General features: G+C 45.6%; 1 protein-coding gene across 1 annotated transcript in view; it reads left to right on the top strand.

Moving 5' to 3' along the window:
• Positions 1-11,535, top strand: part of CCDC129 (coiled-coil domain containing 129) — a 49,129-nt gene extending 37,594 nt beyond the window's left edge. The window contains exons 9-13 of the mRNA XM_023753860.1: positions 4,346-4,428; positions 4,799-6,040; positions 9,886-10,013; positions 10,759-10,870; positions 11,329-11,535. Coding sequence (XP_023609628.1) covers positions 4,346-4,428; positions 4,799-6,040; positions 9,886-10,013; positions 10,759-10,870; positions 11,329-11,535 — 1,772 coding nt within the window. The remainder of the gene's footprint in view (positions 1-4,345; positions 4,429-4,798; positions 6,041-9,885; positions 10,014-10,758; positions 10,871-11,328) is intronic.
• Positions 11,536-17,942: the final 6,407 nt, after the last annotated feature.

The following is a 17,942-nucleotide window of genomic DNA, read 5'->3' as shown; positions in this document are numbered from 1 at the left end:
ATGTATCTCTTGAAGTCAAAGCAGAGACTGGTGTGGGTAGCACACAATGCAGGGCATACATTCTGACTAGACTCACCCGACAGCAGACTGTATGTGTGGAAGTGAACTATCAGAACACATCTGGAGTTCGAGTTGCAGATTTTAAAGCAGACATTATTAAGCAAGAGCTTATTTAAGACACAAATGTATAAGACACAAATGGTCTGGAAGCCCTACCCCATGAGGGCTCACTTCAGGGATCTGGGGAGTTAGGCTGGAGAGTAACAGGCCTGGAGGATATGAGACAGCTGCTTTGAAAGGGGGTTGTTAGACTGTATTACTCCACAGAGCAGAGCTATGACCAACAAACAAAACGCTAAAGTAGGTTTGACTCCTAATAGAATCATTTTCTAAAAGGTATATGTCCTGTCTACATCGGAGTAGGTCCATGTCACATAAGTGTGTAAGCCCTAACTAGATGGCCCTCTATAAGGAAAGTTCCAGAAGGAATTCCTGTACTGGATGGTGGATGGCACCATCCTGGCTTCCTACCCTGCTCCCTGTGGAGTGACTGTGGCCCACTCTCAAGTGCAGACAACCCACCCAGCTCCCTGTTGTCTAAATCCAGCTGCTCACACACTGGCTACCGCCCAGCTTCTGGAGGCAGTTGAGTTTGCATAATCTGTAATGTCACAGAATTTTCTACCATTGGGAGACAGAAGAGAGGGGAACTTGGCAAAGAAATAGGTAAAGCAGAACAGTAAAGAAAAGATGAAGATGGTAAACCCCAAAGAGTCTAAGAATGAACCATTTCTTTGGCCTGACACAATTCCAGCGTACATCATACCCCTAAGGCTCCTGTTCTGTTCCCCTGCCCTCATTTATATTACAATCCCATAGGCTTTCCCCCCTGAGCCTCATAACTCAGACTAAGTTATGTGGAAAACTTGCCTGTAGGATTCAGGAGCTCTTATTACCAACCCAGTTTCCACAAGCAGCTTTCCCATTGCTTTTTCCTACAAGACTGAGCCATCCGAGATTGGCAAGGCCCTCGCTCCTCCTTGTTGTGGTTGGTGTAAGGCTGCCACCTGGTGATTGTTCGGACAAAGTGCCTGAGGCATCTGTCTCCTCCCAGGCAGAAATGTTTCCAAAGGTGAATGGGTCCTTCCCAGGTAGGATCCACCAATCTGAGGAAAGTAAAATCTAGTTCATACTACTATTACTAATTATGCTCACTAATGAAATGGAATGATATCAATAGTGTTTGAGTTCTAATAAATAGTAAGATGTTCTGCAGCAAAAATATGTGTTTGTGTGTATACACGTATACGTTTTATGTCATTTTACCATATGCATAAATATTCGTGTATATATTATTGGATGTGATCCTCGTCGCAACCCCACAAGTAAAATATGATTACCATATTCATTCTTTTCCCCATGAGGAAACAGGCTCAGCGAGCATAGTGACAGGTCCAAGATCGCACAGCCAGGAGGAAGGAGAGACTGAAGCTGAACTCAGCAGATCCAGCTCCAGGTTTTCAAGATCACAGTTATGGAGCCTACCTGGATCTCAGGAGCTTACTGCATAGAGAAGTTATGGGATTGCCATGAGAGGGAACCAGCAGCTTAAGGAGCAGGACAAACTCATGCAGGGGTGGGCAGTTCTTTGGAACAGGACCCACCTGGTAGGGGAGGGTTTGAATAACAAGATCTATCAGGGAAAAGAACTGGTAGGCATAAGGTGGGAAGCCAAGGCCCCAGTCTAGCGGAATCATAAAGAGCTATGGCTCCTTGGGCATAGTAAGTGTATAGGGAAAATCCCACGGGAGGTGAGGACGCTTCTAAAGTTCTACCAATCTTGGGCTCATTTCAGGAACTGGGCTGGGTTGGCCTGGGGGTGCTGGTCCTACTTGCATGACTCTTGCCAGATGCCAACTTATCTTCCCCAAAGTCAAGACCCATCTGAGTACTCTGTCCTGCCAATGCTCTGTGAATTAGGAGGTTTTGGAAGCTGGCGGTGGGAACATGCATTGTTCCAGGTCTGGGGGAGTGTTGGGCATTGAATCTTCGAATCCTTTCCAATGCTCCTTTCCACGGTCTTCTGAGTTTCCTTGCATGCATGGCTGATCAGTATTTGGCTGAAGACTCAAGAGGGACCCTCGAGTTCTCTCTTTGTGCAGCTCTCTCCTTTCTCCCACCCAACTCTGTGGACTCCAGCTGGCTCAGGCTCTCCAGACTCAGTTCTGTCTCCTCAACCCAGGGAGTCTGCCAGGGTCTGCCTGCTTCATTCCCCTGCAGCCTGGCCTGTGAACTCTCTCAAGGAAGGAGGCTGGGTCATTGTAGGGCTCCTGTGATTTTTTCCTGCCTGTCAGGGTCTGCCATCTTTAATCACCCGATGTCCATTTTCTTGAAACCATGTTTTCATATACTTTGTCTAGTTTTTTAATTATTTCTGGAGGTAGGGAAATCTAGTTTTTATTACTTCAGCTTGCCAGAAGCAGAGGTCTTATTTAGGTCTATGACTAGCAATTTTTTTTTATGTTTTACCCTTAATGATGCGGTAAGAATAGCTATGTCCAAGAACATGGTTTTCTCAAAACTTTGCTTGAATTTCTTTCATGTCCCTAAGATTCAGTATTAAAAATGTATATCCTCTGGGTTTTAGTCTTTCATTTTATTTGAAGGGAATTCATGAATGTGGAGTTCCTAAATTTTAATTCTACAAATCTAAGCTTTTTTCCTGTTTACATTGACCTCAGGGGGTAGGAGGTGTAGCTGGGGTTTGGGCTGATAGACCACCTCTGGGACCTCATGAGTGTCTATGAACCAGGAAGCTGACTTTCACCAAATACTGAATCTGCTGGTGCCTTGATCTTGGACTTCCATGTCTCTCCATGGGACCATGGGACCATGTCTCTCCCAGTGGGTCTTTGCTGTCTTTGCTCAGACACATGGCTGGTGAGGCTGGAGAGAAGTCCTGTGAGGAGAGGAGGCGCTGCCCTTGTTAGTGCAGCTGGCCTTGAAGGCTGGACCTAGAACACAAAAGGAGAATGGAGTGTCTGTGTGTTTTTTCCTCTGAATTCTTCTGCAGCAGCTGTTCTCCAAGCCATGGCAAGTTCTCTACTTCTCATCTACGTACCACACATCCAAGCACTACGCCCACCAACCAGCAGCCTTTTCCTTTCCACCTACCCCCAGTCTTTTCTTCCAGGACAAATAAGACTCCTCCTGCTTTTTGCAACATAAGGAAGCTCCATTCCAACCACCCTCTTCTCAGGAGACTTCCTCCTCTAGCCCATAAAGTAGTGTAAAAGGAAGCATTTCTCATGAAGAAGAGAAATCCTACAGTTTAACCAGTCGCAGGGTGACTCCCTAGCGACCTCCCATTCCCCCCACCCATTAAGAAGTTACAAATGCAGGATTTCAAGATGCTGGTGCTTACAGTCGTTACCTGCCCACATGTAACATCGTTCTTCTCTGCCCCTTCCAGCCTCTCGAAATGGCCAGAGCAGCGTTCTAAAGCGTGACAGGAGCTTGTCCTATAAATAGCGTCCAGATGAGGCTTGTGAAGAGTTCCTACCCAACATTTAGTCAAAAGAAAAAGAATGGCTATGTCTGAGTCTATTGGGGCTGTTGCTGTGTTTGCCATGAACCGGGTGGCTTATAAGCAACAGATTTATTTCTCTCAGTTCTGGAGGCTGGAAGTCCAAGGTCATGGCACCAGCAGATTCGGTGTCTGGTGAAAGTGAGCCTCCTGGTCCAGAGGTGCTCATCTTTTCTCTGTGTCCTCACCTGGAGGAAGGGGCGAGGGAGCTTTCTGGGGTCTCCTTCTATAAAGACACTAATCCCATTCATAAGAGCTCTAACCTCATTACCAGATAACCTCCCAAAGGCCCCATCTCCTAATACTATCTCCTTGGGGGTTAGAATTTCATCATATAAATGGGGGGAGGGACACAAATATTCAGTTCAGTGCAATATATATGTATGCACACAGATGTATAGATTTGGGGTGTTATGTTTTGTTAGCGTGACATTTAAGGCATATGTGTTTCCGTCTGGAATTTCTTCCCCTTAGTAATGATGCATTTCACACTCATATTGTTACTTAGTGCTGAGAGATGTTAGTTTCTCTGTCTTTGTTTCGTGTTTTACTCCTCGTATTAGGAAAGCAGCGACACACTTTTACGTGGACCTCTGACAGTTGAGGAAAGAAACCTTGGAACCGCCTCATTCATTTACACTTCCACACAGCGGGCGTTTATTGAGGATCTACGGCGCGTCAGCCACATGGAGGGTTTCAACCCAGTCTTGTCACCCTGTTCTCACTCTACTCACCAGGCCTCCTCACTTCTCTCTGCAGGTACCACAGTGAGCAGAGCAAACAGCTGCCAGTCTGACAGCAGCGGGTTCCTGGAGGAGCCACCGGACCCGCCAGCCCTGCAGGTAGGGGCCGTGTAGGGGCTGGGAGAGGATTGAAGGACGTACGAGATTGAAATGTGCTGTCACAATTGGGAAAGGCACCCAATGCTTAGAACACATGAGCCACAGGCACCCAAGGGACAGAGGACATTAAATGAGGAGCCAGAAAGCTTAGCATCCCTTTCCCTTTTAGTTTCTTTTGATTTTACTAAACAAAGAAGCTGAGCCTCATAGGAAGAAGGTCCCAGTTAAAGTAGCAAACTGACGAAAACTGAGTGTGTAACCCTTATCTCCTGACTCAATGGTAATGATAAGGAAAAAAAGAAAGCACTTCTTATACCTGGCGCCTCCCCGCTTCCTGACCCCTTTCCCTTCATCCTGGTTTCTTCCACAGATGCCCTCCTTGCCTGGAGGCCCAAGTCCTGCTGAGAATGGAAGTAGAAAGCCCAGGGGTCAGGGCCAGCACTCAGGGGCACTCCAGGACTGCCAGCCAGAGGCAGGCGAGTCTGACTCCAAGAGTGTGGTGAGCACAGCTTCTTCCGGTCAAGACTGGAGTGTCTTAGAGGACAAGTCTTCAACAGCTGTGGTGGAGAAAGAGTCTCAGCTCGAGGCCACGGGGGGACCACCGGAACGGTTGGCCTCAGATATGGCCCCGGACATGGCCAGCACTGGGGGAGAACACCCCAGGAAAGACAGCCATCAGTGGCAGCCCCTGCCCGTGCCCCACACCCAACGTGAGGCCAATGTCGGCAGGATGGCCCCCAGACGTGACCATCCTATGGAGTTTATGGTGACCCACCTCACAGAAGGGAAGGATGGGTTCCTGAGGCCGGAGGGAGCTGGGGGCCTGTGCGTGCAGAGCCTCCACTGTGAGCCTCAGAGGTCACCTGGAGTGGGTCACCCTCAAGACAAGTTCCTTCATGTTGACTCTGAGGCCCCAAGAGAAACAGAAAGCTGTCAACTCTGTCCTGACATCAACAGCACCTTCCTGACTCAGCAAGTCCCCAAACCCAGCGAGGCCACGCCCCATACAGTTGACCTTATTCAAACATCTGAGAAGTCCGTTCCCCACCCCGATAAGCTGTCTGGAGGTACCTCTCCCCAAATGAAGCCAAGGTGTAGAGCCTGGGGTCACATACCACCCAGGACAGAATCTGAGATGGGAACCCTTCCTTCAAATGCTGACTCAAGCGCTGTCAGCTCCGAGTCTGTGACAACCCAGATGTCCTGCAACCTGGTGTCAGCTGCTCAGAATGCTGTGGCCTCAGGGACTGATTCTAGTAGAACAACTTTAGAATGCACTGTGTGTGACCCTGTTAGCACAGCAGAACCTGTCCTGGGGGCCGAAGCCAGGCAGTTCAGTGATGTCTCTGTTCAGACTTATTTGTGTGAGCCCAGGTCCTGGCATCGCTGTTCAGCTCCAGGAAACAAGGCCCGGCCCCTCACCAAATCTGTCTCTCTAGACACGGGCTTCCCTAGTCCCTGCCCAGAGGACATCTGCCATGCTGCACCTGCCCCCTGCTGTGACTGCTGTCATCACCATCCCCACTGCCACTCGGCCTGCGGGCATGGCCTGCACTGGCACGGTCACCCAGAAGCCCAGTTCATGAAGACTGCGGTGCGGGAGCTGTGCTCTGTAAGTATTCACCCCTGCAGGTCGGGGAGGCAGACGAGGCCACACACACCCCTCAGGGATGCCGTCTGGCCTCCCTGTCTGAATGCAGGCTCAGGGCATACCTTCTTGTTGCGGACCAGGAGTAGTATTTGCAGAGTGCTGTATGATTTATGGTATCTTCTCACAAATCTCTCCTATGTCATACTTCTCATTACCTTGTGAAGTACAGAAGGCCACCTTTCTTATTAATTCCCATTTTACAGAGGGCTGTGGTACCCTGCATGAATTCGCCTGTAAGGTTATAAGTACAAGTGCATCTGAACGCCATCTTCCCTTCAGTCTAAGGAACCAGTTCTCTGTCTTACATCTGCGTAGCTATATAATCTTGCACGAGCCCTTCAGTCTCTCTGAGCCTATTTGGAGTCGCCCCAACTGTGTGGAGAGATCTGGCCACTGGAAATAGACGTTCCTCCTGATTGGAGTCTATGACATATCTCACTTCTGCGGAAAATACAGGGGTTTGTGGCCCATTGTCAGACTTGCGTATAGCTTTATGAATGGGAGTTCGGATGAGTGTGCCTGTCACCATCCCATGTCTTTCGGTACCTCATCTCACATTGACTCAGCCTTCTCTCCTCTTAGAATTTGCAATTATACAAAAAATGGTACTTTTATATCAAATTGATTTGGCATTATACACCTGCTGAAATGCATACTACATGGGTCTCACTAGAGACAATACATTTATTTCTCTTAATTTAAATCAAGGAACCACAAACACACACTCAAAGGAAACAATCAAAACACACATATCTGTGCATATCTGTACTCCTGTGCAGGTGTACACACACTCACACACAGAGAGAGAAAACCAAGTGAAACTAATGTATTTCAGTCACCCATAAGAAGAGGCTACTTAAATAAACTAAGGAACAAACTCAAGAACAAAGAGACAAAACATCTATAGTGAGTGAGCCTGGGTGTGTAAGGCCTGAAAAATATCCTTGAGAAAAATGGCTCTAAGTTAGATGCTAGGTGGTAGCTAGGGGTAGAAAAATTAATGATCAATGAAAAAGTTATCTAGAACATAGGTCTTGAACCAAGTGAAAATTATAGGCAGTGACAGATACCATCTCTTACATGACAATGGGAGTTCCAAACAGGTGTGGAAATTAAGAGCATTGCAGGTTAAAGGCTCAGAAGAACACCCCGCTGCCCCCTTTACATAGAAGGATGTAATAGTGCAGGGAAACACTAGGCTGGTGAATGCCATTTGTGTGGTCTTGTGTGTTACCTAAGACAATGGTTTGCTGACATAATTAAATTATTATATAGAAATGAATTCTTCACAATGATTTGTTAATTTTTTGAAGATTTTTCAGAAAAGGCAATAAGATGTATCAGAAATTAGATTTTTGGATATTAGAAAATTCTTTTTTAATGTTCATGACTTAGATTTAAAGAAAGAGAAAAGCATACACCATTTAAAAGGTAATATGAGCCATTTCAAAAGTTCATTGCTGTTCGGTGATGTTGCATTATATATACCCAGATCTTATATTGCAAAAAAGAGTTCAAAACAGTCCCTCCCCCTTTTTATTTCATTTTATTTTTTGTTTAAGGTTTCCTTTTTTCTGCAACTACTTCAATACTTGTTCTAGAGCCAAAATGTATATTTAGTGTTTCCAAATGACCAGAAGATGGCAGTGTTTCAGAATGTTCCATGTCATTCCCTACACAGGGAGCCATAGGCCATCTATCCCAGGTCCATACCTTCCAATCACAAAAACTCAAACTAGATGAAATCTAAAAGTCAATGATTACAATGTTCAGCCTACTTGAGTGCCATATTTCCATGTCCCTGGCCTCCCTGTCCATAGAATGTGGTCACCTTACAGGAATCTAGTGTACTACTCATCAGCTCACTCTCAAGGGACAAATAACTTCTCCATGTGGCCAGCCACACTGTAGTCCCTACTGTGACTCAGAACAGAAATGAGCCGGGAGGCTTGGCTTTGAAATCTGACTGTTGTTTTTGACCTTGGACACGTTAGCCATTCTGTCATGATACTTGATCTCTGAAGTCCTTCATCATCTCTAAGACCTTTTCTGATTTGAAGAGCCACAATTGTAGTCACCTTTCAACACTTGCCAACACCAGTGATGCTTCAAACACTCCTCTCACTGATTCCAATGCACTCACACTGAAGCAAAAGTAACTAGGGAGTTTGCTACACAAAATAGGTTATTTGGCATAAAATTTAGAAGATAAAAAAAGAATGAAAACCCAATTCTCCAAGCAAAATGATGGAGAGTTTTCAAAATAAAAATATCACTCTTAGGAAAATATTTTCATTATGACAATTCTGATAAGAAAAAAAAATAGCCATCGAGCTGCCAGGATGTTGGCCATGTGATTTTGAGGAGAAGGTAAGAATCTGGGACTTCTTAGAAGCAGATCTGGGAGGAAGTAGCAGAGCTGTAAAGGCAGGTTTCCATGGAAGGAAGAAGAAAAGGCTAAAAGACACCTGCCTGAGAAATCAGCTTCTTTAAAGAGCTTCCCAGAATCCCAGCTCCATGCTCTCCACTTCCACCTCATTGCTATCTACATGCCAGGAATGCTGAGAAACTGAGTTTCTCACTTAGACACATTGCTGACCCTACGCTATTGGAATTTGCTAGTAAGAATAAAGGGGAGAAAGATAGTGAGTAGGCAACTAGCAGCCTCTGCCATGCCCATCAGGAAGGGGGTCCAAACCCGTGGCCTGGTGGAGAGAGCATTAGGTTCCAACTAGCATGTGCATCACTCAAAGTCAGATGGGTAGGGATGCTGAGGTTTTAGATTATGGACCCATTCAAAGCACGGTCCAACCTGGGCTGGAAAACAAGAGATAGCCGGTAAGAACTCAGCACATCAGCAGAGTCCCTGACAAATGGACTGGGCTTGGTGGCTCTAAGAAGATAATTAAGTAAGGACACCAAGGCAGAAGCACAGACATGCAGAGAAAGGAAGATGTAAAGGATGATTCCCATCAGGAGTGATGGGGAGCAGGATTGGGGGGACAGTCCAATCCTAGATTCCACTTCATGGGGGGATAGGATGCCCACCTGTGCCTGCCTCGTTGTGGATGGACTTCTTAGCTGCCTGGAGATGGTCCTCCGATTTCAATCACCAGGGACTGTGGTGAAGCCAAGCTAAGACTAAGAAAAATTTTCTTAGAAGACTCTCTAATTAAACATAACCATCTGAACAGATGTGTTCAATGTTACAGAGACTCAGAGTGAGGCAGCACTCAGCAACAAAGTGAAATGAGAAAGACTCCACTTTTCTAAATGCAAGCCTGTACTCTAGCCCTCTGCCCTCCTCTCCTCCATCTACCACATGGGTGGGGAACGTCCGGCCCATGGGCCATATAAGGCCCAAGAAATCACTTGGTCTGGCCCTGCCAAGGCGTTAGGGGTGAGTTCATTAAATGTTTGACCAAATGAAGCAGGCTAATTTTTAAGTTGATAATTTTGTATGGCCCGCGAATGATGTTATAAATATCCAAATGGCCCTTGGCAGACAAAAGGTTCCCCACCCCTGCTCTATACTCTCCCATCCCGGTATCAGCTAGTCCTCCAGACTGTCTTCCCATCTCCAGGACAGAATGTCTCCAGGGCCATCCAATAGCTTCTACCCTCCTGTCCCAGCCAAGTACTGCCTCCAGCTGCTGGGAGAAGCCCAAGACCAGCCTTTCCCTCTTTTCCCCCCGCACATTAGCAGTGGGGCAAAGCGGTGAACCCGGTGGGAATGCGGGCCCCACCCTGGCACACTCCTGTGGTGAATCAGGACTCCCTCCTGAGCTCTCTCTGCTGGTTCTCAGTACACAGCCCTGGAGATGGAAGCAATGAGGACGCTCTGCCAGTGTTTCCAGGAGCACTTGGAGGAAATGGAAAAGCACCTCACAGGGCAGCAGGCCCTCTTTTCCAGGGACATGTCCGAAGAGGAGAGGTAATTATCTGAGGGAGCCGTAAGAGTAAGTACCAACCCCACACCTGAAGCAGAAAGGTGATCAAGGCAGGACAGATGAGCGCCCCGGAGTGGGGCTACTGAGAAACTGGCCAGCTTCTCCTGTCTCTCATGTTTTTTTCTCCTTTTCTAAGTGGGGGTCTGTGAGAGCCATTTGCCAGACAGCAACACTTACCCTTGATGGCCACGGCTCTCTGAGGTCAGAATGCGGGCAGCAGCTGGGAAGAGGGGGCTAGCCAGTAGGACATCTTTAATCAATGCCAGTGGGACTCGTGTAAATGCAGATGTTGGAGTTTTGGGGGTTTTGAAAATCTGCATTATTTTCACATAGATTAAAAGTATGTGATCCAAAGTAGATGAGTAGCTGCCTGAAGCTGAGGGACTAGGGATTAGCGGTACAAGGTCATGACGGTTCTTATTGGAAGATGCAAGTGTCCCAAACCTGGATGTTGCCAGTTACACAGCTTAGCAAATTCCCTACAAATCATTGAATTGTACTCTTAACATAGGCAAACTTCATGGCATGTAAATTATCCTGTAGTAGAGTTGTTTAAAAAGAAAACCTGCCCTAGGAATGTGCCCGTGTCTGCAACTGATACAAATGAAGAAGGTGACATTCTCCTGTAAGAAATAGCAAAGGCATGACCTACATTTTGGGAGGAGCAGTGGGAGACGGTGCTTGGATGGGGGTGGCTGTGGAATTTGGTTTTCTATTATGTGCCTGCAGGAAGGAGGCCGAGCAACTGCAGACTTTATGCAAGGCCCTGCGGCAGCAGGTGGAGGAGCTGGAGCTGCAGTTAGGAGACCGGGCTCAGCAAATCAGACAAGGGATCCTGTTGGTACGGCACGCGGGGGTGTGGGGCTGGACTGTATCCTGCCCCCTGTAGGAGGGTGTGTTCGGTGAGAAACCTGATTGTGCAGTCATTTCTGACTCCAGGCTTATGTGCCAACACCTTCATTTTCAATATAAAGACATTGACGTCCAGAGAAGTACATTGCTCTGCTCAAGGCCACGTGGCTGAGGGTGACTCAGGATGAGAACTCAGGGCCCCTGACTCCCATGCCAGCCTTTCTCTCTGCCCTGTAAATTCCAGATAAGTATTATTAGCCCATTTTCCAAATGAGAACAAGAAACGCAGCTTTGGACCGAAAAAGGGCTGAGTCCCCGCCAGAATCTGCTGCTGGCCAAGCTCACACTAGAGAATTCACCTCCCACAAATGCCTTCCCACAGTCTAAGTTAGGTGTTTGGTGTAAATAAGATACATTGTCCACTCTTTCTGTCTGTTTTTCTTTTAGCAGCTTGATATTCTCACAGGAGAACCACCTGCATACGATACAAACCCGCACCTTTATGACTGGACAGAAGAAAAGAATGGCCAGATTTCACACACCCACATCCACCCAGCCATGGCCCCTGGGGCTGCCTTTCCTCCGGACGATGGCCAGCAGGCTCCCTGCTCAGGTAGGACCCATCTGGCTGCCTTCCTCTCCCACCCCACCTAGGAGAGCCACCCTGGGATATCTCCTCTAGCCCGGGAAGAGTTAGGTCCAGCCCCTTGGTCAAACTGTCCTGCTGGAGAGAAGGACACCGTGTCTCCCTCTAGATCAGAGTGTGTTTGATGGCCCTCCTGCAAAATGTAAGAGCACATTCTAGCCAGAGCAAGCCTCTCTCAACTTTCCCTGAGGAGAAGTGTCTGTCAGCCTTTCATGGGCTGTTTTATTTTTGTTTTTAAATATTCTACTCGATGGCTAAACCCAGGAGGAACTCAGAATCTTTTAATTTCCATTCAATACAGAATAAGTGAACACCTACTATGTGCCTGGCACAGGTAATCTGTGCTGGCCAACATGTATACAGTAAGTCCTCACTTAACATCATCAATAGGTTCTGGGACTTTAAGCAAAATGTCATATAATGAAACCAATTTCACCATAGGCTCCTTGGATAATAAGAGTTAAGATCCTATGGCATTTAATCAACATCTTTATTGAAATATAGAGAACTGCTTTGCTTTGTATAAAACAATGTTATGTCCTGGGATTTCTCTTCATTATGCTCAAAGTGAGACACATCTACATCTGTCTATGAAAAGTCACAGTCCACTATGTCATATAACATTCTCTTTATAAAGACACATGTTATGGACTTAATTGTGTCTACTGCCACCCGCCCTGAAGCCCTAGCCCCCATGTACCGTAATGGCATTGGGAGCTAGGGTATTTAAGGAGATAATTAAGATTAAATGTGGTCACAAAGGTGGGACCCTAATTCAACAAGACAGGTGTCTTTATACTAAGAAGGAGGCACACCAGCGACCCCTCTCTTCCCATTTGCACAGGGGAAAGGCCATGCGAAGACCTAGAGGAAAGGCAGCCGTCTACAAGCCAGGAAGAGAGTCCTCAGCAGAAACCAGCCCTGCTGGTACCTTGATCTTGGACTTTTGGCCTCTAGAACTCTGAACAAGTGAACCTCTGTTGTCTGAGCTGCCCAGATGGTGATGTTCTATGACAGCAGCCCAGATTTCCATTCTGAGAAGTGGGGTGCTGCTGTAACAAATGACCTAAAAACATGAAAGCAGCTCTGGAGCTGGGCAAAGGGTTGGGGCTGGAAGAGTTTTGGGGTGCCTATCTCTTCAGAACAAGCTTTCTCCGTCTCTGCTGGGTGGTGGTCTATCCTGTTCAGTTCTCAACGCCTCGGTATGTTGCTTATGATGAAGTCCTATGCATCATAGGTCATGATGGGTCCAATCCTTTATATACAGATTGAAAGGATCCCTTTCTCTTGCTAGCTCCTCTCTGTGAATCCCCCCACCTTCTCTGACTCCTACGGGTTCCTTTTCCTGGCTCTGCCTACAGAACCCTGGTTTTAGCATCCATGCACGATAATGAACTTCCTGAAACTGGGTCTACCTCAGGGAAAAGCAGCAAAACAAGAGCCTGCCAATTCCCCGCTGCTGGAGTTGCTACACTCGATGCCACCTTCAAGGCTGCTGCCATTGCCAGTGCCAGGGGGATGTCACTTCCTTGGGCATGCTGATCGTAGGGCTTAGAGGGGAGAGATCTCTTTCCCCATCAGCTCCTTCCTCAATCCTCTAGCCCAGTGGTTGGCAAACTGTGGCTCGCGAGCCACATGCGGCTCTTTGGCCCCTTGAGTGTGGCCACAAAGTTTCAATCGCACTGTACGTGCGCGCCCGCACATGGTATTTTGTGGAAGAGCCACACTCAAGGGGCCGCAGTTTGCCGACCACTGCTCTAGCCCAAGAGAGAAGATTTTTCTTGAGTTTTTCTTTTTCTGTTTCATAGCTTCAAGATTCGGGCTGCCCTAAAATCTAAGCCAGAAAATAGGGGAGGAAAGAAACTCATCTCCAGGAGCTGGTTCTTTGAGTTTTTTATTCTCTTCCCCAGTTGACTTACTATTACATACTTTTAAGAGTCTTCAGGTAGTTGCTCTGCATATACTGAGTAGGACTTTTCATTATAATCAGTGGGAAAGAAAGGGAGGAGCACTTACTCTATCTTAATCAGAACTGAAATTTGCCAACCTAAAGTGATGTTAATATTCGCATTATCGTAAAAGATGCTAAATGTAAGTCATAGAGAAGAACAACAAACATGATAAAATCATTATCCCCATTTTAAAGATGAGGAATCAGAGACTTGCAGGGACTACGTGGCTTGCTCAGTGTCACACAACTGGAAAACCAGGCCTGAGGCTGGGCTGGCCTGACTGCAGTACCGCCACAGCTCTGCCATGTGCCCGAGTGGGGCCAGAGCTGCAGACGCTCGGATTACATGTGAAGATCAGGCAGTCATCCTCTCTGAGGCCTGTGCTTTCCTAGCTTTCAGCATCGATTAGGTCAAGTTGAAAGATGTGCTTATGCACAGGGCAGGTTGGGATTTAATATCGCTTTGTGTTGGTTATTGGGCAGGTGTTTGTTTAAAGAAAGTGGAAACAGGTGTGTGGGCCCTGATTCAATTACATGATGGAGGGGAACACACTGATCCATGGCCATTTTCAAGGAGAGATGCTGATTGTGCTAATTAATCATTTGTCTGTCAGGACATAATAGAAACTGATGTTCCAGTTACCATTGGAATGGAACACAGACTCACGTGTCTGGCTCCCCAGCAACCAGATGCAACTGTTTATGATGACAGCAATGAAGATGCAGTACCTGAATCCTCCTGGATTACCAGGTCAGAGATGGTTTGAAGGAAAGGTGTTTTATAAACTTGTGCCAACAGCACGGGACATCATCTAACAGGAATTGTCTCTCAAAGGAACTTTTCCCTTCAAAGAGATTTATTGAGACCTTTTAGGTCAGGATGGCATCCCAGAGATGGGACTGAATGGAGTACTTTCCATGCTTTGTGGCACAGCACTCAATCCACCTCACCTAACAAAGACATCTATGCTCAGAATGGAGTATCATCATAATTCTGAGTGGTCTTTTAAAAATATAAATCAGATACTTTGCTCTCCCACATAAGAATCTCCAGTGACTTTTCAGTACATTTATGATTAAATCCCGACTCTTTACCAAGATCTACAAAGCTCTACACAACCCCACCCTGCATCCCTCTGTGACCTCATATCATACTGCTCTCTCCCTCTTTGTCTCCCTCTTACTGTGATTCAATTTCTTGGATCTTCTTGCTAATTCCTGGTCACCTTAGGGCATTTTTACTTCAGGAACATTTTGGGTGCTGTCTCTTCTTTGCATTTGCTGTTCCGCTTTCCACAAATATTCAGATGGCTGGAATCTTCTCATTCAGAACTCTGTTCAAATGCCACTCCTTCAGAAAAGCTTCCCTTAACAACCCTATGCGAAATGGGGCTTCTTCCTGTATACATTTCTATTTATTTTCTGCCCACTTATCCGGCTTTGTTTTCTTCATAGCATTTATTACGTGGATTTTTATTGCTTTATTTGTTTACTTGTTCAGTGGCTGTATCCCTTCCTAGAATGTAAACTTTATGGGGAAGAGACTTGTCTGTTGTCATCTTTCCATATTTTATCCCCAGGCCTAAAACATAGAAGAATTTGATGAGTGAATGGACAAGAGAATTAATTCACTCATTCATGAACATATCAACACTAATCAACATTGGGTATACATAAATAAGACATAGTCTAATCCATCAAGGAATTTTTAGTTTGGGGAGGAAAACACATAGCTAAGAATCTCTTCATGTTACTTCTTTGTTTATACCTTTCAGAAACTCCCCATCAATAGCAAGGTTTTTGAGTTTGGGATCATCAGTTTCACCAGGCAGTGGAGACATTGAGAAAAAAATTATTAGGACAACATGGCAAGTCTTTAATAAAGTTAATGCAACCTAAGCAATAGTGTTCTCACTTTTGCTTCAGAATTCACCTCCTTTTAAGTTAGAGGAGTTGTCTCTTGGTTGCAGGGAGCCAGCCACCAAAGACCATGTATTTTATGATCTTGCTGATATAAAATGTCCAGAATAATCAAATTTGTAGAGACAGAACATAGACTGGCGTTTGTCTAGGGCTAGACAATGAAGCAGGGGAATGGACGTGACTGCTAATGATGGTACAAGATTTCTTTGGGGGTGATGAAAATATCCGGAAATTAGATTATGGTGATGACTACACAATACTGAACATACACTAAAAACCATTACATTGTTCACTTTCATTACAGTGTATGTAAATTATATCTCAGCAAAGTGCTGAAAACAAATAAGGCAAGCAAGCAAACACCTGAGTCAGAGTGTCTCCTGAGAGGAAAGGGCAAGTCCATCACCTGTATTTGCTGGGACTGAATTTGCCCAGAAAGAAGGTGAGGGTGGAGCCAGCGGAGGAAGGAGGAAGTAGGGACCAGGCCCGATAGGGGCTCTAGCCATGGCTGGGAGTTGGATTTTATTTTGAATGTAGTGAGAAGCCATTGAAGGGTTTGAAGTTGGACAGTGACAGGATGTGGTGCACATTAACATCCTATAAGAATGCCTTGTGTGTGGTTGACTCCAGGCACGAAAGGACGCAGCGAGACCTACTATAGTAATATGGGCAGCACTCAAACCATAATAGATTTATTTTATTCTCTTTCTCTCCTCTTCTTTTCATCATAAACAAAAAGCAAGGTCACTTTATATTAGCAGAAAACTCCTCATGAATTGTCCCAGAAAAAGACACTAGCCAAAATATCCGAACCCCTATTAACCTTTAGTACCTCAAACAAGCCGTACATCACTGGTCACAAGAGAACAATCTATTAATAATGAAAAATGTAGACTACTCTTATATAATTGGTCCTTATAGAAATGGTATTATCCTAATTTAGCATGAAAACCTGCTTTTCATTCCAAATAGCACTATCAAAGTAAAGCACAGGCCACATATTTGTCTATCAACTCTATACCAATTTCCTGGCTCACAGCAGCCAATGGTTTTCCTACATCACAAACCAACTACAGCATTCAGTGCTATATTTGGAAAAGGAACAATAAGGCATCTGTAGAAAAACAGCATTTGCATTAGACTCCACTTCTTGTCTCAGGGGTTGTTTTCACTGAGCAATCTCAAGTGGGCGGCAAAGAATAGACAGGCTTTGTTAGACCATTACTCATGTAATGAGATTTGAGGTCCGCTATTCAACACATTTTTCAATGGGCACTTTCCCCAGGGCTGAATTGCTATCTACAGACAGTTTGATTACCAAATACAATTTTAAAATAAAAGAGTACAAAATGCCCCTTCTCTTCTCTGGCCCCCATCCTTCCGAGTTTGTCAGTTTATCTCACAGAGGAAGTTTGCTCAGCCAGGGACTATGCTCAGCCTTGGAATGCCTGACTCCTTTAGCCATCCTCCCTCCTGTGACAGGTCCCAAGCTATTACTCCCGTTGACCCAGGTATTTCTGTCAGGAGCCAGTTGACCTTGAAGTATGAGTGATTTGACACCTTGTCTTTCAGTCAGTTCCAAACATTCATACACCACGTGCCCACTTCTCCATAAAGTTGAGCCAGACCCATTGGGGATTGTAATGATCCTTCAAGAGCCTGTTTATCAATTAATACCTGCTCCTGCTTTGGCCCCATTTTCGTCCAGGTTCTTTCCTTTATGAGCCTGCACATCTGACTGTGACCTCTGTTTTGCCTTTCATTTCTCTAACTGGTAACTATTGACCATTAGAGCTTGGATTCTAGAGAAACCGTGCTGCCCTTTAAGAAAGACAACAGGCAACTAGAACTTCAGGCCCAAGCCCTGTGGTTTTTGTGGCTTCTCTTGCTTGTTCTCATCGTTAGGATCTTGCAGTTTTCTGCATCCTAACTGGTAGCAGAAGTTGCTCCCCATCTGTGGATGTAATGAGTACATATTGAAGGTTCAGTGATGACATAAGCTTCATGGAGCTATCGCCTCTTACTAGATGTTCTCACGCATGATTTTCAAAGTCCCACTGAGTCACCAAATATAGATTTTTGTCTAAGTTGATCCAGGAGGTTCCTATTTGACAAAATTAAACTTGATTTTATCATTAACAGGAATTTGAGGGGTGGGTATATGAGGCAAAGGAAAAGGGAAGAGGGTGAGTAGGTGTCTACTATAAACCAGGCACTGTGTCACATACCTTTATGCTATTATCTCTTTTAAAACTCATCACAACTTTGTAAGACAGATATTACTATCTTCCTGTTACAGGTGGGAAAATGGGGTCTCAGAGATTAAATCGTCTGTGGTCTCCCAGAGTGTAACTAGATATGATAGCATCTAAGCCCAATTCTCTATGCTTTCAAATCGTGTGCTTTCTTTCTTAGTATAGTATATGCTTGAGACAAGAATGTGTGTGGGGCACAGGGAGGAAATTATGTAGGCAGGTAGGAGACGTAAGATGGGATCAGATCAAGTGAGTTTTGATTGAAGGTAGATGCTTGAAATTGACC

This window comes from Myotis lucifugus, unplaced genomic scaffold (assembly GCF_000147115.1).
Source record: "Myotis lucifugus unplaced genomic scaffold, Myoluc2.0 scaffold_52, whole genome shotgun sequence".
Taxonomy (NCBI): Eukaryota; Metazoa; Chordata; class Mammalia; order Chiroptera; family Vespertilionidae; genus Myotis; species Myotis lucifugus.
The sequence above is the reverse complement of the archived record's forward strand: the minus strand, read 5'-3'. Positions and strand labels throughout refer to the sequence as shown.